The sequence below is a fragment of the Planococcus citri genome, chromosome 3 (genome assembly GCF_950023065.1).
Source record: "Planococcus citri chromosome 3, ihPlaCitr1.1, whole genome shotgun sequence".
Taxonomy (NCBI): domain Eukaryota; kingdom Metazoa; phylum Arthropoda; class Insecta; order Hemiptera; family Pseudococcidae; genus Planococcus; species Planococcus citri.
This window is the reverse complement of record NC_088679.1, coordinates 81,673,195-81,697,608: the sequence shown is the minus strand read 5'-3', so window position 1 is coordinate 81,697,608 and position 24,414 is coordinate 81,673,195. Positions and strand designations below refer to the sequence as shown.

The following is a 24,414-nucleotide window of genomic DNA, read 5'->3' as shown; positions in this document are numbered from 1 at the left end:
AATTTTGGTTTTTCCCTCATTTTTGGTCTAAATTAAATTTTCAAAAATTCACCAAAAATCGAAATACGCAGTTTAGCACTTGAAATTTTGACAGGTGATAAATTTTTGCGTGATGTTTCGATCTACCTTTGTAAAGTTTGAAAAAGTTCGTGCAAGTCTTATGTTAAAACGCAAAATCTGCGATTTCGGCTGACCTGTCAATCAAAATGGCCGCCATTTTGTAAGTGAAGCCAACTTTTTTTTGGGCAAGTTTGCTTTAAAATGTTCCTTAGGATGTCTCCTTTAAGAAAAAAGTTGTCCCGGAGGAACGGCGGGGGGGGGGGTGCAATTACTCCTATTGTCTTATGCCGGACTAAGTTGAGCTAAAATTCACTTCATATCTTAATTTCAACGTGCTGTGGAGATGGTTTCAAGTGACGACCAAAGTCAGATTTAATTTTCATCCGTAATATATAACATATTATGCAACCCCAAAGAATATACCAAACTCAACTGCTTAAATTTTTTCGGTCAATAAACCAACTTATTACACTTGAGTATTCGTAAGTAGTTTCAGTTGCTCTACTACATAGTAAGGAAAATATTCAACGCCTGTTTCGGAACACCCGGTATACACTCGTATAAGTAAAGGTAAGTACGGGTACAGCTTATCGTACGATAGGCCATTTGTTTAATGCGACGAAAGGTGGTCGTGCGCCTCACTCGCGTGCAAAAGAAGAGAAAATTATCGCTGTTCTCAGCAATCGGTTCGCGACACGACGACGTTATAAAATGGGAACCGTGTCAGGTGCGAATATGAATATAATTATTTGCGCTTTATACACCGGCTGTGCGAGTACAGGTTTACCAGTTATAAGAGTATATGGAAATAAGACGTTGTTGGTAGTTCACACAGAAATGGAGGCTGGAGATGGTATTGCTGGATGGTGACGGTGTTGGAGTTGGCGATGGCGCTGGCGGTAGTACGGAGATGGCAGATAAACGGATTTACATATTTTACACCGAATGAACAGCCAACTGGAGCTCTTGCCGCAGTGCGATTGCGATTGCGACCAAAATCAAAACCGTGTGCGAGCTTTTTATATAATTCTATAATAGTAAAACCACTCCCAGCAACAGTTTTCCGCTTCCTGCGAATATTAGCAAAATGCTACGCTTGCAGACCATCGTACACAACAATTTACCTAATATACGACGACCTAAGATGATGAGCCCAAACCTACGTGTATTAAATTTCCGAAACTTCTCGTCGCGCAATTTGGATTGGTTGAATGATGAAATCTTGCAAAAAAAAAAAAAAAAAAACTCGAAAGCATACTCGTAGTATCTAGTGTAGGTCTTCTATAAGCAGCGTCTCAGGTCAAGTAGTTTTTTTTCTTTGCTTTTTTTTCTTCTCTATATAAATGACAATCGAGAGAAACTTTTATCGCACCACTCGTGCTCAGCTCACCGCACTGCACCGCAGCATCGTGCCATGCCATTTTACCATCGTAAAGTAGATAGGTGGGTCTAAGTGCGAAATCGACCTTTTAAAACGTATAAAAATTTCATGCCGCGTAAAATAAGTACGCGTGTTTTTTGTGCCATTTTTTCGTCTCGTTCGCGCCATAATGTTCAAACCGCAAACTACATTCCCAAAGATACGAGTATGTTCGGTGCTTACCGTGTAGTATACATATTCGACAAGATGAAAAATACAAAATCTCGCGAAAAAAAACTTGACGTTATGTTACTTTGCGTCGCGTCGCGTTGCCATGCCTTCGTGGCAGATTCTTCGATAAAGTTGTTTGTTGTTGTTGTTTTTTTTTTATAGGTATATATTTATATTAAAAATACACCATATACCTACACTCGTATAGGTATAGTGTAGGTATTCGCTGACATTGGCGCGTTAGTGGGTAGATATTTTCATAAAGTTCGATATTACACATAAAAATAAAATAAAATTTAAAAAAAGTTATAAATGATGGCCATTTTTCACGTAACGTGCCGCCTTTCGCAAAAATTAACACCTGCTATACGCGTATAAATTTAAATAGCTATTCAAGAAGAGCCCATTTATTTGCAGTATAGCGAACGCAAAACGCCAACTCGAACGCGCCTGAAAATGTTTCAAATTTCAACTTTTTTGATTTATAAAATATTTTCCTAACAGACGATGCGATACGACCAAACCTAATAAACGGCGTCGTAAGATACAATTAGTTTCACCTTCACCTATTCGTATATACGTTACGTCGTACACAGTAGTAGATATTATTTGGCGTAGGCATTTTTTGGCCAGAATCGTGCTCTATTCGCAAAACTCGCAAAACTCACGGCATCGAAGCTATATTTCAAATTCCTTTACTTAATTCAAAATATTGTTAAAACAGTTTAGCAAAACTTGCACATTATTACAAGCCACCGCAACGCAATAATCATATCGTATTCGATTTTACATTTATTATGTCTAGGTATAAATTATTGATATCACAACACAACTACAGGTTGTCCAGAGATTCTAGAAACATATTATTCCCTTCTTCAAATAATACATGCAGGTATGTGAATTTTTTTTTTTTAAATCGAAGTTTTGTCATTTAACATTGCGTGCATTGTGGTGTGTTACAATATTTTAAAATGGATAATTTTTGAGACAGAGGTTGTCAGTTTCATTTCTGAACTAGTATCAAAAGTTGGTAGATATGAAAATAGGTATCATAAGGAGAAATTTCAAACAAGTAGGTAGGATCAATTTTAACTATGATGGAATAAACCATAAACCCTAACACAGGTCACATAAGCTTCTCGATAATATCAATAATCATTCTCAATTAATAGAAACTAAAAATCCTTCTCCTTAAAATTGAGATTGAGATCTCACCTGAATAAATTTGGTTCAAAAAATCAAATATTCAAACTCAAAAGAAAAACGAATATAACTAAAGTAGGTACCCATAATTTGGGTATTTTGGATAAAACCTAGAAAAAAGGTCTCATTTATCGAGACATATCATTAAATTTAGAAAAAGTAACTCGATTCATTATTGAATCATATCAATTTAAAAAGCAAAATAAAAGTTAGTATAAAGTCTTATTTGACTATTTCATAATAATTATACAAAATTTACATTAAAACCGTATTATCATGATATATCTTACGGGACGTTTGTTGCTCACCTACTTAGGTCATGGCAGAGCCATGGGTACACCAGCCCAGCACCCTCGATGCAGCGACTTAGGCTTCCATAATTAGCCTGATGAGCACTTCGAATAATATTTAAAAATCACAAACTCCAAAAATAATTAAAATTCTTGATTCAAACCATAACTTTTAATCTTCTTCAACACATTAAAAACTTCATTACAAAAATATCAAAATTTGAACACATAAAATGAGATATGTCTGTCTTAGAACGCAGTCAAAATACAGCGTCATCAGGAAGAGTATTTTATCTGGACAAGTTTTGCATCCCCCCCCCTTACCTACACTTTCCTCATCGAGAGAGAATTATCATCTGTAACTAAAATAGGAAATTACCTACGAGGTAATACATATTTTACCACAGCATCTAACTTATCCCCCCCCAAATGAATACCTAGCTAAAGTTAGTGCCAAAAATATTCGGTTTAGGTTTAGCTTCATTGTTTTTGGTCAAGTGTTCGCGCAATTTTAAAGATCGATCAAAAGTTAATTACTGATTCTGAAAGCTAGATTCTTTCGCTCTCAGAATCACTACCAAATCACTTTTGGCCATTCAAGTTTCTAAGCTGGAAAAAAATGAATAAGTATTCGTAAAACACAACAGAAATGTCTGTTCCAATTTTCCAAAAATATTGGATTTGAATGAAAACACTCACTTTTTGGGCTCTTTGGGGAAACACATGAGAAAGTTTGACGTTGTAACAACTTTTTTACTTTTTTGAATTATAACTGACTACTATATGATTGTATTGTTTGATGAAAGTTTTGAACGGGTTGAAGCAAGTTTTAATCGTTTTTTGCAGTTTCAAAAAAATTAACGTCACAAAGAAATATCTAATACTTCACTTGGAAATACCTGAGAGTATACAGTTGGTGATATTGTTAGAAGATACAAAAACGAAAACAGAGTAGCTTCTATCCCACAAGCAGGCAGACTAAAAGTTTTAAGCGTATGTGAGGAGCGTTTAATCATCAGAAAAATTTGAAAAAATCCAAAATTAGGGCTTCAAAACTGACAACGGAAGTTAACCAAGTGATCTCAAAACGAATTTCACCAACAACTGTTCGAGGAACTTTACACAACTATGGTTAATGTGTAAATTTTGCGAAGAATTATGTTAAGTTAGCCAACCAGAGGAGTCCCTTGGTGGCGTAGTAGGTAGAGCCACGGACTTCCGTTCACAAGGTACCCAGTTCAAACCCAGCAACAGAGGCAAGCTTGTGCGTGTAATTAAAAAATCTTTCGTGCAATTATCAACATTACACGCCAAGTACTGTGGGACTACCAGTTTAGCCGAGCTAACAGATAATGCACGCCATCTGTTAGCAGAATCAAAAAAGCTGAAACTGGTTCGAGCGTCTATAGAGGTCGACACTGAGGAGCTCAAGGTCTCTAAACTACCCGGCTAGCTCCAAGGTGCTTGTGTAGATGTCACTAGAAAGAAAGCAATGGGAAACTACTAGTGGAAGCAAGAAACAACGTCGATTCCCTAGAATAATCGCAGTGGCAATAGGCACACGCCTCACCCTGTTAGGGTACCACAAAAAATGTGATTTCCAATGTCCTGTAAAGGATAAGGAACCACGACGACGATGACGAGCCAACCAGAAAATTACTGAAATTATGTAATATTTTGTGATGAAAGCAAATGCACTGTATTCGGATCAGATGGTCGTCAAATCATATGGAGAAGACCAAATGTAGAACTAAACCTGATAAATTTACAACCAACTGTAAAGCATAGCGCACGTGTCATGGTATGGGGTTGTATTACAACATCTGGGGTAGGGGAATTGGTCTTTATCAAAGTTATTTTGAACAGCCTAGGGTTGCGGAACGATACAGATACCAAAAAAAACAATACCGGCAAAACCGCCTAATTTTTGAGAAAAATTGAAAAAACCGAAAACCGATACCAATAAGTTGACAAATGAAAAAAACATCTTGCGCAGTAGGCAAGATTAACCGACTTTGCTCTGTTATACAGGAAAATACACAAATTTACCGAAATTTACGGATTTACCAAAATTTACCAATTTACCCAAATTTACCAATTTACCAAAATTTAGCTATTTACCCAAAGGCTATAGGTGGGTAAGTATGGTGAATTTGCCCCCGAGAGCTTCAGGGTTGATATTTGCATGGAAGGTTGGTACCCTTGAGCACCTTCCGTCATGAAAGTTTCAGACCCCCAGGACCCCCCGTTTTTGAGAAACCCCCCCTTTTCTAAAATTACAATAAAATTTTTTTTCTCAGCCCCATGTGAACCGATTTTTTTAATTTTTTGGTATGTTGTAAACATCCATAAGAGGCATCCCCACAAAAAATTTCAACCCCCTCCCCCCATATTTTCCCCTCAAAATGGCGTTTTTTAGTTTTGTTTGCCCGTTTTAGCAATGATCATGATTCGGCACAAAAATGCGAATAGCATTTTTAAATGTATTTTTGACTCCTACAAAACATATATTTTTTTCAAAAAAAAATTTTTGGTGGGCCGTGGTCAAAAATTGAAAAAACCAACAGGGGGGTTAAAAATGGATTCTGGTGTAAATCATTGTTTTTGGTAAACAAGGTGTCGTTTCCATATGAATCGAACCCCCCGAACACGAATATGACGCCCAATCTTATGCTACCCTCATCCACACCCCTCCAGCGCCTCTGCCCCCTTCTCAATTTTTACTATATCAAAAGTTCAGCTATTTTCGTAATATTGGTGTCGTTTCCAAATGAATCGAACCCCCCGAACACGAATATGACGTCCAATTTTACGCTACCCTCATCCACACCCCTCCAAAGCCTTAGCCCCCTTCTCAATTTTTACTATACGAGTATTAAAAGTTGAGCTATTTTCGTAATGTTGGTATTGTTTCCATATGGATCGAACCCTCCGAACACGAATATGACGTCCAATTTTACGCTACCCTCATCCACACCCCTCCCCAGTGCGTCTGCCCCCAACTCAATTTTCACTATATTAAATATTGAGCGATTTTCATAATGTTGGTATCGTTTCCATATGAATCGATTCCTCCGAACACGAATATGAATTCCAATTTAGCTCTACTCTCATCCATCGCCTTTCAGGCTGCAGCCAGCTCGACAATTTTTATTATTTGAAATGCTAAACCTATTTTCATAATGCTGGGTGTCATTTTGGCACGAATGGAAACCTCGAAACTTGAATGTTAAAGTTTGAACCTTGCGATGGTCATTGTTTTACGAGTTTTCAACCTTCGCGAAACATACTTTTAAAAGTAATAACAACCCGAGTAATTATTTGTAGAAGATTGATCAGAGTTAGTGAAAACATTTATGGTTTAGGTGGGAGCGGAGGCACTGTATAGGGTTGTGGTTGAGGTTAGCATAAAATTGGACTTCATATTCGTATTCGATTCATATGGAAACGACACCAACATTTTGAAAATATCTGAACTTTCAATATGTAGTGAAAATTGAGTTGGGGCAGAGGCACTCGAGGGGTGTGGATAAGAATAGCATAAAATTGGACGTCATATTCGTGTTCGGAGTGTTCGACTCATATGGAACCAATACCAATTAACATTACGAAAATATCTGAACTTTCAATATAGTGAAAATTGAGTTGGGGGCAGACGCACTGGGGAGGGGTGTGGATGAGGGTAGCAAAAAATTGGAATTCATATTCGTGTTCGGAGGAATCGATTCATATGGAAACGATACCAACATTATGAAAATAGCTCAATATTTAATATAGTGAAAATTGAGTTGGGGGCAGACGCACTGGGGAGGGGTGTGGATGAGGGTAGCGTAAAATTGGACGTCATATTCGTGTTCGGGGGGTTCGATCCATATGGAAACAATACCAACATTACGAAAATAGCTCAACTTTTAATACTCGTATAGTAAAAATTGAGAAGGGGGCTAAGGCTTTGGAGGGGTGTGGATGAGGGTAGCGTAAAATTGGACGTCATATTCGTGTTCGGGGGGTTCGATTCATTTGGAAACGACACCAATATTACGAAAATAGCTGAACTTTTGATATAGTAAAAATTGAGAAGGGGGCAGAGGCGCTGGAGGGGTGTGGATGAGGGTAGCATAAGATTGGGCGTCATATTCGTGTTCGGGGGGTTCGATTCATATGGAAACGACACCTTGTTTACCAAAAACAATGATTTACACCAGAATCCATTTTTAACCCCCCTGTTGGTTTTTTCAATTTTTGACCACGGCCCACCAAAAATTTTTTTTTGAAAAAAATATATGTTTTGTAGGAGTCAAAAATACATTTAAAAATGCTATTCGCATTTTTGTGCCGAATCATGATCATTGCTAAAACGGGCAAACAAAACTAAAAAACGCCATTTTGAGGGGAAAATATGGGGGGAGGGGGTTGAAATTTTTTGTGGGGATGCCTCTTATGGATGTTTACAACATACCAAAAAATTAAAAAAATCGGTTCACATGGGGCTGAGAAAAAAAATTTTATTGTAATTTTAGAAAAGGGGGGGTTTCTCAAAAACGGGGGGTCCTGGGGGGTCTGAAACTTTCGTGACGGAAGGTGCTCAAGGGTACCAACCTTCCATGCAAATATCAACCCTGAAGCTCTTGGGGGCAAATTCACCATACTTATCCACCTATAGCCTTTACCAATTTACCAAAATTTAGCTATTTACCGAAATTTACCAATTTACCAATTTACCAAAATTTACCAATTTACCCAAATTTACCAATTTACCCAAATTTACCAATTTACCCAAATTTACCGATTTACCCAAATTTACCGATTTACCAAAGTTTACCAATTTACCAAAATTTACCAATTTACCAAAATTTACCAATTTACCAAAATTTACCAATTTATCAAAATTTACCAATTTACCAAAATTTACCTATTTACCAAAATTTACGAATTTACCAAAAATTACCCCAGTAATTTACTAACATTTACCTCAGTAATTTACCAGACATTACCCACTAATTTACCAATTTTACCAACTTTTTCCATTTTACCAAAAATTACCCCAGCAATTTACCAACATTCACCTCAGTAATTTACCAGACATTTCCTCACTAATTTACCAATTTTTTAATTTTTTACCGAATTTTAATTACCCCAGTAATTTACTGCCAAAGGTTTTTGCCAATTTACCAAACTTTACCAAATTACCAAAAATTACCCAAGCAATTTACCAAAATTTTCGACCAACTTTAATTACGAGTAATTCACCAAAGATAACTAATCATTTTATTTACTAAAAATTACTATTAATTCACCAAAAAAAAAAAATCATCAAATTTTACTGGCTATTTACCAAAAACTTAATGTTTTTTGTTAAAACAAAAATTACACTAGAAATTTTTGAAAAATTTTGATTTTTTATGGCAAAAAAATTTTGGAAGGATAAAATTAACAAAAAAATTAACAAACAAATCAACAAAAAATTTTCTCCTCTTGACTCGCGCGGGATTCGAACACCCGACCTCCGGCACGCCAATCTGCAACCTACACACCCTAACCACCCCATTTGTTTGTTGGGGGTAAGCCGTTTGCGAGATATAAGGGTTTACACAAATTTCTGCTTATCCATAACGTTGAAACACACTTAAACGTTCATATCTCGTAAACGGCTGAATCGATTTCGACCAAATTAAAAATTTCTCTAGTTCAGTATCAAAGCAATATTTTGCCATCATCAGTTTCAACTTAAAGTTCGGAGCTTTTGAGTTCAGCGTGACACAAATTTATACATAAATTGATATATAAATAAATATATAAATATATAAATAAATATATATGTAAACTTATCTCGTTTTGCGCCATATGTCTTATCGTGATCAGCACACTCCAAAACGTCAAGAAAACCCACCCCCACCCAAATCCTCAACCATCATGACAAATACAATACCTTACTTTTCCGTTTCACGGCAAAGTCGGTAATACTTTTCCGTTTCACGGCAAAGTCGGTAAAACCGATTTAGAAAATACCAATACCTATAATTTCAAAATCGGTACAAAATACCAAAAACCAATACCGAAATTATTTTAAAATCTGTATTTTGGTACTCATTTTTGCATATTTCTGCAAATGAAACAATTCCAACATCAAACAAAATGAGTTTATTCATTTCAATGATCAATTTTCTTTGTTGATTTTCCTCTCATTTCAACTTTTATACTACTACTCTCTCAATTTCTGAATTTTAAGCCAAAGTGTTCTGTAATTAGCTTGATTTTTGGGTGATAAAATACCAATACCAAAACCGAAAACCGAAATAAAATTCACAAAAATTGGAAAAACTGATACCGAAAACCGAAATTTTGAGGTAGAAATTGATGAAAACCGAAAAACCAATACCGTTTTAGCCACCACATTTGAAATACCAATACCACGTACCGAAACCATTTTGTTTTATTGTTCCGCAACCCTGGAACCGCCAACAATATCTGTGTATTCTACAAGATTCCTAAAATTCTCAACCCCCCCCCCACCCAATCACTGGATTTGAACCTGGTTGAGAATGTTTGAGATGAATTAGACCAAAACATATGTTCATCACCAATTTCTTCCATTTCAGAGCTGAAAGAACAATTAAAAGAAGAATAGGACGGTTTGTCTCCTGACTATTTAAAAAAAGTCATCTCGAATATGCCAAAAAGGTTGAATGCGGTTATTAAATCGAATGGTTATGCCACAAAATACTTACCTATCTAGTTGAGTTATATTTTAAACTAAATCGTTGATTTTTTAAATCCAGAGATGTATTCGTTTTGTTTTTATTCGTTTATTTATTAAAACCGAATATTTTTGGAACACCTATTTTTGGCTTGTTGTACAAAATATTCATTCTTCTCCAGGTTAGAAACACAAACAATCAAAAATGAATGATTCTGAGAGAGGAAGAATCGAGTTTTCAGAATCACTAATTACTTTTCATCCATCTTTGAAATTACACACGAACACGAAACGAAAAACAATGAAGCTAAACCTAAACTGAATATTTTCGGCACTAACTGTATCCACAAAAAACTGTTTTTTTTTTTGTGCAGGGAGGACGCATGTTCCAAAAGCTTTATTAATAAAGTAAAATTATTGCAACTGCCTTCATTTTTCTGTATGCATAGGAGGAGAAAATGGGAATCGGGGCTAAATTTCTTTATATTGACGTGTAGAACAACAATCAATCATAAAATTGCTTTCGACAGAATATGTACATGAGCGCACGTGTTTTTGTAACCTGACTCCTAATTTAGTTCAAATTAAAAAAAAAAAATCAAAAACCGGAATGGCACAGCTACTTACATATGGTATATTTACCTACCAACTATCAATTAAAATATGTCGAATTCGAATATCAGTTAGTTTTTTCAATTCGACTTCTTCGAGTTCCCCAACCAGACCCTTATAAACTTATAGTCAAATAACGAGACGACCACTTTTCTCCCCACGCTTGCACTGAATTCGGTTATAACAATAGCTCCAGCTTTTCCTCAAAAATAACTGAACTCCTGCCTTCCTTCCATCCTTAGTCATAAGAGGTTTACTCGCGAACAGAGCTTATAAATGTACCTACTTCTTGAGCCGTCGAGCGATAGAAAATTTTATGATAAAAAATTCATAGCCATTATCGTAGCGTATTTTTCACGCTTTCGCGCTTGAAAAACATTCTGCATTTTTAAGCTTCGCGACTACGAGTATACGAGTACCTAGGTAGCAAAATTACAAGTAAGCGTAAACGCGGCATAGTCGGTAATGCGTATGACCGTAATTCATCATCAAGTTACGAATTACGAATAAGGAACGAGTACGAGAAGTAAAATTTAGCGCCGGATGTTTTACGCTGTCGCTGTCGCTGTCGTCGACGTCGACGTCGTCATCGTTAGGTAGAGGTAGGTACTAGGTAGGTACCTACTTCTTAGATGTTTTGTTTTTGCTGTCGACGTTGCTGTTCTTATTTTCAGATTACATTTATTATTGTTAGGTACGTGTTATACAGTCTCGTTTGTTCGCTGGCAAAAAGAAAAATTAGAAAAGAAACGAAACAATTTCAACATCATCTTAAGCTTTTCAAGAGCAGAGCGGGTTACCGTGCCGTCATCGTTGTCGTCGTCGTCGTCGTTAAATTTATTTAAAAGCGCAGCTTTATACTCATCACTGCGCTTAGCGCTTACAATAGGTAAAATTTGTGCAGCACGACAAACAATAACCCGCATCATTTTTACGTTTTTTTCCTTCTTGTTTACTTACTAGACGAAAGAAGGTAGATAGGTACTTGTATAATTTCAACATACTGCAACGTGTTTGTAAAGTTTACCATTATTTCGCTACCGTTACTCGCGTCAAGTAACGTAGTCCTTTATTCGTGTAGTTATACATGAGCAAAATGCACACAATGTGTCCCATCTCAATGTAACTCATCTTCAATCCATCTTATAAGCTCGTGTAGGCTCATTTGCCTAGTTTTGTAGTTGAAGGAATCGAGTCCACATCAATTTATGAGAGCATCAATCGCTTCTTCGGTTTTAAAACTTGCAAAATGAGCATACACGAGGTTACGATAATCGTCTACAAAGGAGGGTATATTGACAAGATACCCCATATTTAAGTATTAAAGAACTTGTACGATCCCCGATACTTGTTATCAACCCAGAACGAACAGGGATCCAGTTTTGAGTGTGTGTGTGTGTGTGTTTTGTTTCGAAGGTATTTATTATTGTGGCTGGCTGTAAAACTGAAACACGCTCATCAACTAATCTATATTCTAACAACAGAACTTATAAGTTATTTTTAAAAAATTGTAAAATTTATACACGAATACGAAATCTTCTACTCCGGCACTGGAACACAACGTACACGCAAATAAACAAACACACAGACACGCGTACGCGCAAACAAATTGTACGTAAAATAAAGGATGTAAGCGGCGCAATTGTAAGAGAAGGTACGAAATAATTACCAGTAAAACATACATTACGAGTAGGTAGAGGTAAATAGGTATAAGAACGTGTACGAGTACGAGTAGGTATACTACAGCGAGACAGAGGTCGTTTGGCAAGTTACATACTCGAGTACCAAAGCTCTACCTACCTATATTCAAAATCGAATTTGAATTCGGTGATCCACTTATGTGTACGTTGATCTATGAGACGTTCGTTAGGCAGGTAGTGAACAAAAATGCAAAATAAGTAAGTATCGTTATACTTATTCGAAATTTTCATCTTGGTTTTCGAAAATTGATAGACAAAATGTAGACAAAGGTATTAGGTAAAATCCGTGGATTCGTTCTGCCTTTCGGGCAACTAACGTAGGTATAAGATGTACCGAATTTGTACAAATATGTACATCGCAAAATAAGAATACGAAATACAGTATAGGTAAAAATAACGAGATGGCCGCGCCGAAAACATAAGGTAATACCCACGTGTAACACGTCACGTGTACGTGCAGCTCGCAGTGAACGAAAAAATCTTTTTTCTTTTTCATTCATCGCATTCTCTTACTGACGTAGGTAACGTATTTCTTTTCAATAAAGAGTGTAGGTATTGCGAATAGCAGTCTTAGCTATTGGGTATAAGTAATGGGCACCTAGCTAACTATTTATGTAGGTAAGGTAAATAAGAAACCTTACAACGAGAAGGGTTATGACGTATGTAGAAATAAAAACTCTCAATTTTCTTTTTCATTATTTATTATAGCAAATCTTTTCAAACCACCGAGTCTTCATCACCTGCACAGTTAAGTCGCTCTTGAACAGAGTGTGCGTAGCACACTATTAGTTTTGGTCTGAAAGTGGAAAAATTCTTTGGAACGAATGTTCTCTTAGATGGATATTGGATTGCCCATTTTTTTGAAATTTCCATATGTAGAAGTGGTCTATCATGAGACATTCAACGCCATAATTATAATTGCAATTGCAATTAATTACAAAAATTTGGGCCAAAAAAAGAATAAAAAGGGGAAAAGGGCCATATCTATCAAAAGCAAAGCCGACAGTATGTAACACCGCAGGGGGTGTAAAATATTTTCTCCATATCAAAAGCAAAGCCGACAAAAGCGAAGCCGACGTCAGTTAAATTTCAAAATTTATATAACACCACAGGGGTTGTAAAATCTTTTCTATTGTTCAATTTTTGGATTTATTTTTCAAAATTGAACAATGGAAAAGATTTTACAACCCCTGCGGTGTTACATAAATTTTGAAATTTCTTATCTATAGTGTTATCTTTCCCATTGTTCAATTTCAAAAATTTGGTCATTTTCTAGTGGTTTGCCGCATATTGTTATTCAATGATCCATTGTATTCGCTTATCTGTCTCACTATACCTAAATGTTACACCACAGGGGTTATAAAAATTTTTCCATTGTTCAATTTTGAGAAATGATGTTTCATTTACACAAGTTTAGTACCTAGACAACAAAAGCAGGTGGTTACCCTTTCTGAATTAAATCCCACCAGTCATTTGTGATTTTGCTGTGCTCCAAAGAGGTTCTCTCAGTACTGAAGCGCTTTTGGAGTCGCATTATGCTTTCGAGATATATAGCGTTATGCACTGGAGCATTCAGAATAGCATAGTGTATTTGGATTCGCGTTGTGCTTTTTTTTTGAAATCACATAGGTAGTGCTTTTTTTCAAAATCGCGTTTTGCTTTTTTTCAAAATCTCGTTTTATTTTCAAATTTGCGTTGTGTGCTTTTTTAAAAATCACATTGTGCTTTTTTTCAAAATCTGGTGGTGTTTTTTTTAAAATTTGTGTTGTGCTTTTTTTTGCAAATTTGTATTGTGCTTTTTTTTTGCAAATTTGTGTTGTGCTCTTTTTCAAAACTGTGTTGTGCTTTTTTTTCAAAATTGCGTTGTGCTTCTTTTCAAAATCACGTTTTATTTACAAATTTGTGTCGTGTGCTTTTTTTTCAAAACCTCGTATTGCTTTTTTTGCAAATTTGTGTTGTGCTTTTCTTTCAAATTTGCGTTGTGCTTTTTTTTTCAAAATTGTGTTGTGCTTTTTTTCAAAATCACGTTGTGCCTTTTTTCAAAATCGCGTTTTATTTTTGAATTTGCATGGTGTGTTTTTCTTTCAAATCATTGTCATTTATTTCTTGGAAGAACGCTATAATTCTCAAAAGTTGTAAGTTCTTTCTCAAAAGTGAAAGATGATTTGTTAAAAATGTAGAAAGCAAAATGAAGATACTTTATTGTTGAACAGACCCCCCCTTTCCCCTCCCCAAATGATTGAAAATCACTGTAGATTGATTAAAGAAATTTTCAAAATTGTTCCAAGTTTTGAGAAAACTAAGCAAAGTAGTAGATATAATTACTTCACCTTTCAATTTTTGATAAAATTTTCAAAAATCAAGTTTTTTTTGTTTTATTTATAGTCAACAAAAACCAATTTTTTTCAAAATTGACTAAAAGTTCCGGTTTTGACAAGATTACCTAACAAATTCTGTTTTTGAGAAAATTACCAAAAAATCCCAGTTTATTGTCAAAATTGTCGGTGTCAATTTTTGATAACTTGACTGAAAGTTGTAATGTTTTTCTGCCAAAATTCTCTGCTAGAAATAGTTTTCTCGACAAAATAGTCAAATGGTCGTAAATTTTTGCCAAAAAAGCATCGACTTATTTCAAAGTTTGTCAAAAAAAATCCAGTTTTTTTTTTTACAAAATTGCTTGAAAGCTCATTTTTTGGTCAAAATTTCATTTGTTCCACCACCCATCCCCCCATATTCATTCGTTTTAACAGTTTTTATCCCTTTCGCGCCAAATATTGGTTTTGCATCCCACCTCCAATTTTTTTACATTAAATCGTTCCTTGGGCATCTCTAAGCAACATAAGTTTGTTACAGATTTTTTCCTCAACTTACACTGAAGATATTGAGGTGGGAACACGTATGTCCCAGCCTTGAACTTTGAAAATTCGTCCAGGGACAGCATATGTCCCATCAGTGCTTAAAATTTGCAAAAATTGCTGGGACAAAAGGGGCAATACCAATAATATCATTCAAGTATGCAAAAAGTCATGCAAAATATTTGTATTTTGGATGCAAATGAGAAAAAATTTCAAAAAAACACTTTTCCAAAAAAAAAACTTAATATTTCAAAAAATTGACATTTTTATGAAATTTTACCAAAATTGAGACATCAATTTCCTTTGATAGAGGATTTCTCTGTGAGTAATGCATCAAATTCGGTGAAATTTGGACATAATAATATGTAGAAAAACATCCTTGACAGACTGAAATTGTCTTTTTTTCGATTTATTGAAAAAATAACACCCAAAACAGCTCAAAAATATCAAAAAATTATTGAATAAAAATTATTTACGTTTTTGATTTTGAATTTGCTCCCTCAAAAATTAATCAAAATTGATTTTTTTTTTTATACCAAAATGTAGCTTATTCTATCTATTTTCAAATATAAACTCGTTGTCGGGCACAATCACTCCCTGTGTTTGCAATTAATTTTTAATTACTATCAACTAGTTGCTCAGATTTCACATTTTTACTGAAAAACACGGTTTTGCGGAAAAAATAATTCACAGTGTTGCTATAACACGAGCGAAAAAATTGCGAGTGGTCTCAATCGATTCCGGACACTTTACTCTACTGATGGGACCCTGTCTGCGGGAAAAATGTGTCCCAGAAGTTCCCAGCAGATTTGTTCAAACTTGCTGGGACATATGCTGTCCCAGCCGGCGCGAATGGGTTATGACAGTTTCTCGATATTTTCAAAATTTTCAACCCCTTTTTCCCCCAAAAAATCCTCCAAATATGAAACTCCACATAAGCACCATCAAAACTAACTTTTTGGAAGAATTTGACCAAATTTTGAGAGAGTGCGGATTTTACCATCTTTCCCTTGAAATCTTTTTCAAACATGTTTTCATGATATTTTAAGAAGTTTTTGTTTAATACTTTTTAAGCACAGTTTCTGGTCTGTTAAACAACGAGAGCCATGTGCACTATACGATAAACTAGGTAATTTACTCATTGTTCAACAGAAATTTAATCCTTATGATGAACATTTGGTGTTTGAAAAGCGTTGCTCATCTCGTAAGTCATAAATAGTGGGAAAGAGAAAAGCGAGAGTTTTTATGTTCTTTATTTACGGAGGTAACTACATATTTAAAAGGATATAAATTCGTTTCAAATTCGAGTGAAAACTTGCCAAAACCGTAAGAAAAACGCTGCTCGTATCGTAGGTATGTTTTGACGAAGGTATAGGTTGGTAAACTAAAAAAGGACCAATCAATTACGCGATACACAAAGCATTCAATACCATATGCAGATCAGATATCTATAGGAAGACGACAGGTATAACAGAGGTAGGTAGGTTCATAGATAGGTATAAGGTGAATATGTGTAAGGTACGTCTACAATACGTACCGCAAAGGTGAAAAATAACACAAATCATATAGGTTAGGTAGGTAGGTAGGTAGGTAGGTAGGTAAGGTAAGACAAACGTACGAGCACAATGCAAACTCGCTTCTTGTAAAAGATTCTTCGAATCAGAAATACTTTTGTCGAACTTGAATTGTCTACGTTTGAAGAAAATTCTACAATACGATTTACGATGAATAGAGAGAGAGAGAGAGAGAGAGAAAAAAAAGAAGACGGAGAAAAGAAAAAAATGGCTCGTATATAAGCTTATATAAACCTACGAATAAGTTGGGGAAAACGGGTGTTCGAAGGTAGGAGAGGCTATTATCGCGCGTATGTACGTACTACGTATACCTATACGTATAAATACGCGGTGCGGCGCCGTGCCGTAAAAAAAATAATACGCGTACGTATACTTTTTACGTAAGTAAGTAAACGTAGACATACGTATTGTACGTCTGTGTATACGTTTACGTATCTGCCGCTTTTGGGATGCAATCGACCGAATTCAGCCGTTTCCGAATATTTTATTCTTTTGCGAGTTTACGTAGGTATTTTTTCGAATTTCGATTATACGCTTTCTCTTTTTTACGAGTATTTACTTACTCTCCCCTCGACAGTGCCCACCTTCCCATTTTCGAGACTTTCAATCCGCAAACGATTCGATTTTATCGACAACGGCGCGGCGGTGGCGCATGCACATTACGTAATACGCATTAGGTATACATAGGTAGGATGAGTACCCACTACACAATAGGTACCCTGCCTACCTAGTTACTTAATCGTACATTCGTACATAAATGCAGCAGGTATAGGTACACGTAAACGTATTTATTCGTAAATAAATACGCGCGTATAGTCGGCGAAAGTTAGGTAATGAATTTTTGCAAATAGGTACGAGTAAGCTTAAAATTTCAACTCGATCCGCGAGTAGGTATAAATATAAGGAACAGGTATAGGTATAGATTTTACATTACATACATGGACGCGTAGGTATGTGTGTTAGTGTACAAACACGAACGAATATAGCAGCGACGAACAAATAAGGCTACCTACGATCCTACGTACTAGAAACCAACTTACACCATCGTGTACGAGTTTTTATCTACATACAAATAGGTACTTAAAATTGGTGGAAATTGAAAGAAGAAAATTACCTGTACAGCATACGTTCTTGGCGATCTGCTTCTATGTAAATTCTGTAGTACATGAATATCATTATAATTCCCGGTACCCAGAATGAAACGCTAGACGAGATCGCAGCGTAGATACGATTCACTTGGAAGACGCATACCTCCGGATTAGCTTTTTGGTATTGTAAATGTTTCTCAGTCGAGTACCAACCCATAAATATAGGAAGAAATGAAACCGTGCCCGGCGAACACCACACTACTAACAGCATTATCACCAGACGGCTTTTTGTCATGATTAATGGGTAGTCTAGCGGCTGCACGATCGCGTAATACCTGCGTAAATCAATCAAAATAAACGCAAAAATCAATACCATTTACACGCGTGCATCTACACGTATGTATTGTTGAGTAATAAGTAGCTAAATCAACAAATAACCAGTTAGAACTTACAATAAGAAAATGGTCTTACTTAATCTAAATTACCCAGGTACTTGATACTCAGTCACCCGTTTTGTTTGTTTTCCTGCCGGATAAGACAACCCTTCAACTGCTAAAGCGAAAAATGGAATGCCCAACAAGGGTTTAAATTTTTCAAAATGTTGGTCCAAAACTTGCATAAATAAAATTGTTGAAAAAAATCCACTGGCAAATGGTCTTCATGTACTTACTTTTGAGGGCTGACTCTTGGTCAAAAAAAAGATTAAACATTTTGAAATGCTAGACTGAGCATGCTGTAACTGTGGGAATCTTCTTTACAGATACTTATAATGTTAGACTATACGGTGGGGGGGGGGGGGCAAGGAATGAGCCCCCTGCGAATGTTTTTTTAAAAAAGAACTGTGAATACATTTTCTCAATAAGCTGGCACCCCCTGGAAACAGTAATTCAACTAATGGCCAATCATCCCATCACTGGTCAATCATGCACCCTACACTCAGGTTAAAACAGCCCTTCTCAGGGGCCTCTGACGAGGACACCTCCCTTAAGGATCATGTCCATAAATATAGAGGGCCTGTCAGGGCCAAAGGAAGTTATACTAGCTGAAGTGGTTAAGAACCTGAGCATAGACGTGCTTGCCATTTAAGAAACACAGGTGGAGAGAAATCTGGAAGCCAAAAATTGAAGGAATGAAACTTATTATTGATAGACCCCATGAGAAATATGGAAGTGTCATACTAGTTAAGCTAAACATGGAGGTAAAAAGTACTTCACTGTCTGATGAAAATAATTTCGAGATTCCAACATTCAACATGGGAAACTGCTTTTAATCTCATCTGTTTACAAACCACCAAATGTAGAATTTACATGGAAAGAAAACAGCAATGTCCCACCCACAGAAACAAGAATAAGAGTTGGAGACTTCAACAGTCATAGTATAAGCTGGGGATATGCTGAAAATGATACAGATGGTGACCTAGTGGAGAAATGGGCTGAAGAGCAGCAACTGAGCTTGGTCTTTGATGCAAAACTGCCAGCATCCTTCAATAGTGGAAGATGGAAACGCGGATATAACCCAGATAACATTTTTGTTTCGGAGCAAATCTCAAGTCTATGTCACAAACGAGTAGCAGATCTAATTCCCCAAACCAAACACAGGCCAATTATATGCGAAATTAAGGGGTCATCAGCCCAATTAAATGTGAAAACCCACCTACAAGATTCAATTTCAAAAAGACCAATTGGGAAGCTTTTAAACAGGCAATTGAAGAAAAGATAGACAACCTACTGCCAATACCAGAAAATTATGAACTCTTCAATGAAATCATTAAGAAAGCCTCAAAAGATCATATTCTGAGGGGAGCAAAAAAGGAGTAAATCTCTGGAATGGAGCTGCACCTCATGACACAATATAAGGAGTAAGTATGTTGAAAAATTTAGTGAAAATCCTTTCAGTGAGGAAACCATTGAACTAGGAAATCAATTAGCAAGTGATATAGCAGAATCTAGACAGAAAAAATAGCAGGAATTAGTAGAAAATCTGGATTTCTGCAAAGATAGCTTAAGAGCCTGGCAACTGTTGAAGAGACTTGATGGAGGGAAAACCCAAAAGAGCAATTTCACTTAGGTTACAGCTAACCAAGTAGCCCATCAACTACTCCTGAATGGCAAGACTGACAGCAAAAGCAGCCGAACAAAAGTGGAAAGATGCATGGATGTGGAAGTGAATAACTTTGCCACACCAATTACTAACAAAGAAGTGAAGTCTGCAATCAAATTGTCCAAAAATAGGAAGGCTGCTGGTGTGGATAACATCCCTCACAACAATTGTAGACGTCGACATTTACATCGACTACATTTTTTTCCAACATATGATGGAAAAGTGATCAATTAATTATTTAGTAGGAATCTTCTGTCCATACAAAAGCCAGGTAAATGAAAATTTTCGAAATTTCTCATTATTTCTGATACCTCGACATGCCATCTCGACATGTAGATGTAAAATTCAATTCTCAAAATTTACATCTACAACTATGTCGACCAATTTTTCAGAATTAAAATTTCTGTTTTAGTGTTTAAAATTTTAGTAAACATTCAAAAATATGATCTTGTTCAATGTGGAAAACAAATTTTTTAGGGAATTGATGAAATTATTCACTTTTCCGCAGTTTGGAGATGTAGATGATATGATGTTGATATTGTGGATGTATTCGTTGATGTCGAATTTCACATCAACATTAACATCGACATGTCGACATGAAAATGGATTAGTTTAGTACTCGCAGATGAAGTATTGCACCATCTTTGATATAAGGGATTTCTGTCGAACTTCTTGATTATACAGACTTTTTGTCTGTACTTCTTCAGAAGTGGACTTTGCATCGATGCTGTTTTCAGCACTAGCAATAGCCACATCAGAGGAAATAATTTTTGGGGAAAAAAATTAAAAATTTTTAAACTCAAATTCTATAACTTAATGAAGCAGGAGGTCGACATAAATTTCGATTTCGATGTAAATGTCGATCCATCCACATCCGTCACTTTTGGATGCCCCATGTCGATGTGAATTTCGACCCTATGTGGAGCCAATTGTTGACACGAATGTAGATCAACATCAGTCGACAATTACATCGACAATTAGCTCGACACAGGGTCGAAATTCACATCAACATGTGGCATCCAAAAGTAACGGATGTGGATGGGTCGACATTCACATCGAAATTGGCATGGTCATTGTTGTATGGGATGTATACTGAACAGATCAAACACTTCAGACCAAAGGCAATAAATTGGACCCAAAAAGTGTTTGATGCCTATAAAGAAACAGATGCCAAGACTATGGCAACAGGCACATGTTATTGCATTACAGAAACCAGGCAAGGATGCAGATGACCCAAAGAATTACGCGCCTATCTCCCTGTTGTGTCACCTATACAAGTTTTTTGAAAGAGTCATTTTAAATCGCATGGCTGACTGTATAGATGAGGGACTGTTCAAACAGCAGGCTGGATTTAGACCAGGAAAATCAAGCACTGGCCAGATAGTACACTTAACACAGCACATCAAAGATGGCTTTGAAAAGAAGAAAGTCACTGGAGTAGTATTTGTTGACTTCACAGCAGCTTTTGACACAGTGTGCCACCGACTACTCCAGTATAAGGTGTACCAACTTACAAAGGATTTTAAATTTACACAGATAGTCACTATGTTGATGAAAGACAGAAGATTCTATGTGACATTCAATGGTAAAAACAGCACCTGGAGCCCTATTGACAAAAATTATGCGATAGCATGCTAAAACGCATGCTTTTATGCATAGCACAAGCATGCGTGAATTTGGACTTTTTTCAAAAAAAGCATGCGATTCTGCCTGCGATTATCATGCATAAAAGCAATGTTATAGCATGTCAGGTGAAATAAAAATTGTAAAAATTTTTTTACCCTGGGCGGGAATCGAACCTGGGACCCGCAATATTAATTTATCCGCGTTGCCTAACCCACTCAGCCACTTCGCTGCTTGCAAAGAGCGGAGTTATTTCCCCATAAACGTTTGCACTTTTTGGACTTGAGAAAAATTTTAAAATTTATTAAGTTCACAACGCAGAAGCATTTATGTGGAAATAACTCTTCACTTCGCAAGCGGCAAAGTGGCCGAGTGGGTTAGGTAATGCGGAAAGTCGGAAACCATAGGTCCCAGGTTCGATTCCCACCAAAGGCAGAAATTTTTTTCAATTTTTTTCAATTTTTTTCAATTTTCCTGTTATTTTACATGCTGTAACATTACTTTTACGCATGCTATTCGCTCACTTTTATGCATGCTATTTGCAGGCTGAATTAGCTGAATTGCATGCGTTTTTTTGGACTTTCACTTATGCATAATTTTGTCAATAGGGAGGCGGCAAAAGAATGGATTGCCTCAGGGCAGTGTTTTGTCACAAATTCTCTTCAACATTTTACACTAATGACCAACCAATTGGACCAGATACCAACCACTTTCTGTATGCAGATGATCTTGCACCAACTGCCCAACATGATATGTTTGCGAAGGTGGAGGACATACCAAACCAGGCTATAGAAGAACTGGACACTTACTATAAAGATAACCACCTCAAACTAAATCCTATAGACAGAGACATGCTCTTTTCATCACAGAAATCGTGAAGCAAAGCGACAATTGAATATTCAGTGGGGTGGAACAGATCTGAAACATGCAGATAACTCCAAATTCCTGGGTGTAACCCTAGATAGGTCCTTGACCTACAAAAGACACTGTGAGGCAACAAAAATGAAAGTCGCAGCCAGAAGAAATATAATTCACAAACTAGCAGGGAGCAGTTGGGGAGCTAAGCCCTAAGTTATGAGAGCATCTGCACTGGCACTGTGCTGTTCAGTGGGGGAGTATGCCTGCCCGGTTTGGAGTGGTTCAGCACATACAAGTAAAATTGATGCACCCTTAAACAAAGCATGTAGATTGGCGACAGGGTGCTTACACCCAACACCATTGAATAACCTATATGAGTTGAGTGGAATCGCCCCACTAGCAGTCAGAAGTGAGGTTGCATCCATGGTAGAGAAGACAAAGATGCTAAAAAATCTGCTGCATCCTATGTATGGATATGAAGAACTGGCAGAAACCCGCCTCAGATCTAGACACAGTTTCATGAAAACAGTTGAAGAACTAAAAGATACCCCTAGCACAGATAGATGTCGCATATGGAAGGCAGGGTGTTGAGGAAAGAACTAATCAGGAAGACTTACCAAGCGGAGAACATTTGAAATATGGACTGTGGAAAACGCTTAACAGATTGAGGAGCGGAGTCACACGATCTAAGTACAACCTTCATAGATGGCAGTTAGCTGATAATGATCTGTGTGAATCCGGCGATGTTCAGACTGACAAACACTTATTTGATTGTGAATTATCAGGGAAAATCGATCCTGGAAAATTAAATGGGACACTTGACGATGAAGCAGTTAGATTCCTCGAGTACTGGCAGGAGAAGGGTATTTAGATTTGGATTTAGATTAAGATTTAGATTGAGTTTTTCATGTTAATTTAGGCGTGTCGACCAGATACGAGAAAAAAAACTATACGGGGGCTTCGAAAAAATGTTTACTTGTATTAAGAACTTCACTGATCCATCCGCACACCCCGTACACTAATTAGTAATTATACCTTACAAAACGAAAACGATAGGTACCGAACTTCACGACATAAGGTTTACCTATAGGAACTTTATCACTCCTTTTTTCCTCTCTAATTTGTAAGCCTAAATATTTTAAAACCGTCACTTTTTTTGTTGCTTTTTTGCTTCTTATACTTTTTATCCGGCGAATTATGGTATTCAATTAGCGCAATCTTTCTTCACGTTTAAGCCGATATTTTCTTTACGAGCACCCGTGAATTATTAGTTTTAATCCTAGACACGCTGCGCTGTAATCCTGATTAGCAGTAAACTTTACGGATAATGCTTAATCTCGCATTTCATATCTGCGCTGCCATCGTACAAATTATCTTTACACTCTTTTACATCTCAGCTTTATACGCACAAATCTCCTCTCCGAGTCTGTGTCAGTATCTGTGCTTCTATACATAAACAGCGAACACCAAACACGCACGCATCAAGTGTAGCGGGGTCATTAATTTTCATACAAATAACAGCCCTATACTTACACACTTTTACAGCACACACCGGCAATCCTGCCTACCTATCAATGCTAACTCCTTTTTTCACCATACTGACTAAATTTTCCTTCGCGATTTTCACAGAATATTTACGTAATTTGTCGTTTTTTAAACGAGAAACCTTGAGCGGAGATTCTTCAACAGCGGATTTACAGCTCATCTTCAGACTGCCAAGCGCTGGGTATTGTTTTTAGAGGAATTGAAAAATGAAAAAAAAATGCTGTTAGTAAAGCATACGCATCAACTTATTGTATTATTCTAACGATTCGTTGAAATTAAGAAGAATATTCACTGGCAGAGGTGGGAAATTTCAACTGGAGAGGTGGGCGGGTTCTGCGCCAGGAGTGAAGAAATTGAGCTTGGAATCATCTGTAAACGAATCGGAGGGCAAGATGATTCACTGTTCCTGTTCTCATGAACGATATTGTGTTCTCAAGTTGAAATATAGAAATTTCCCTTCACTGTTTCCCTTCCTCCTCCACCTCCTCCTTCACCACCTCTAATTTCTCATGTAGTTGCAAGCTAAGGCTTTAAAATTGAGAAAAACATTCTGTAATGGATTTCTGGTCACCGTTTCTGTCGCATTTGAAATAAATAATATAAGAAATTCGGCGTATA

At 36.5% G+C, this 24,414-nt stretch overlaps 1 protein-coding gene across 5 annotated transcripts in view; it reads right to left on the bottom strand.

Annotated features, from left to right (window-relative positions):
* The window catches only part of LOC135839796 (octopamine receptor beta-1R-like), a 342,285-nt gene that overhangs the window by 126,048 nt on the left and 191,823 nt on the right, over positions 1-24,414 (bottom strand). For all 5 annotated transcript variants that reach the window (XM_065356004.1, XM_065356003.1, XM_065356001.1 and 2 more), the window contains one exon: positions 17,697-18,005. In XM_065356004.1, coding sequence (XP_065212076.1) covers positions 17,697-18,005 — 309 coding nt within the window. The remainder of the gene's footprint in view (positions 1-17,696; positions 18,006-24,414) is intronic.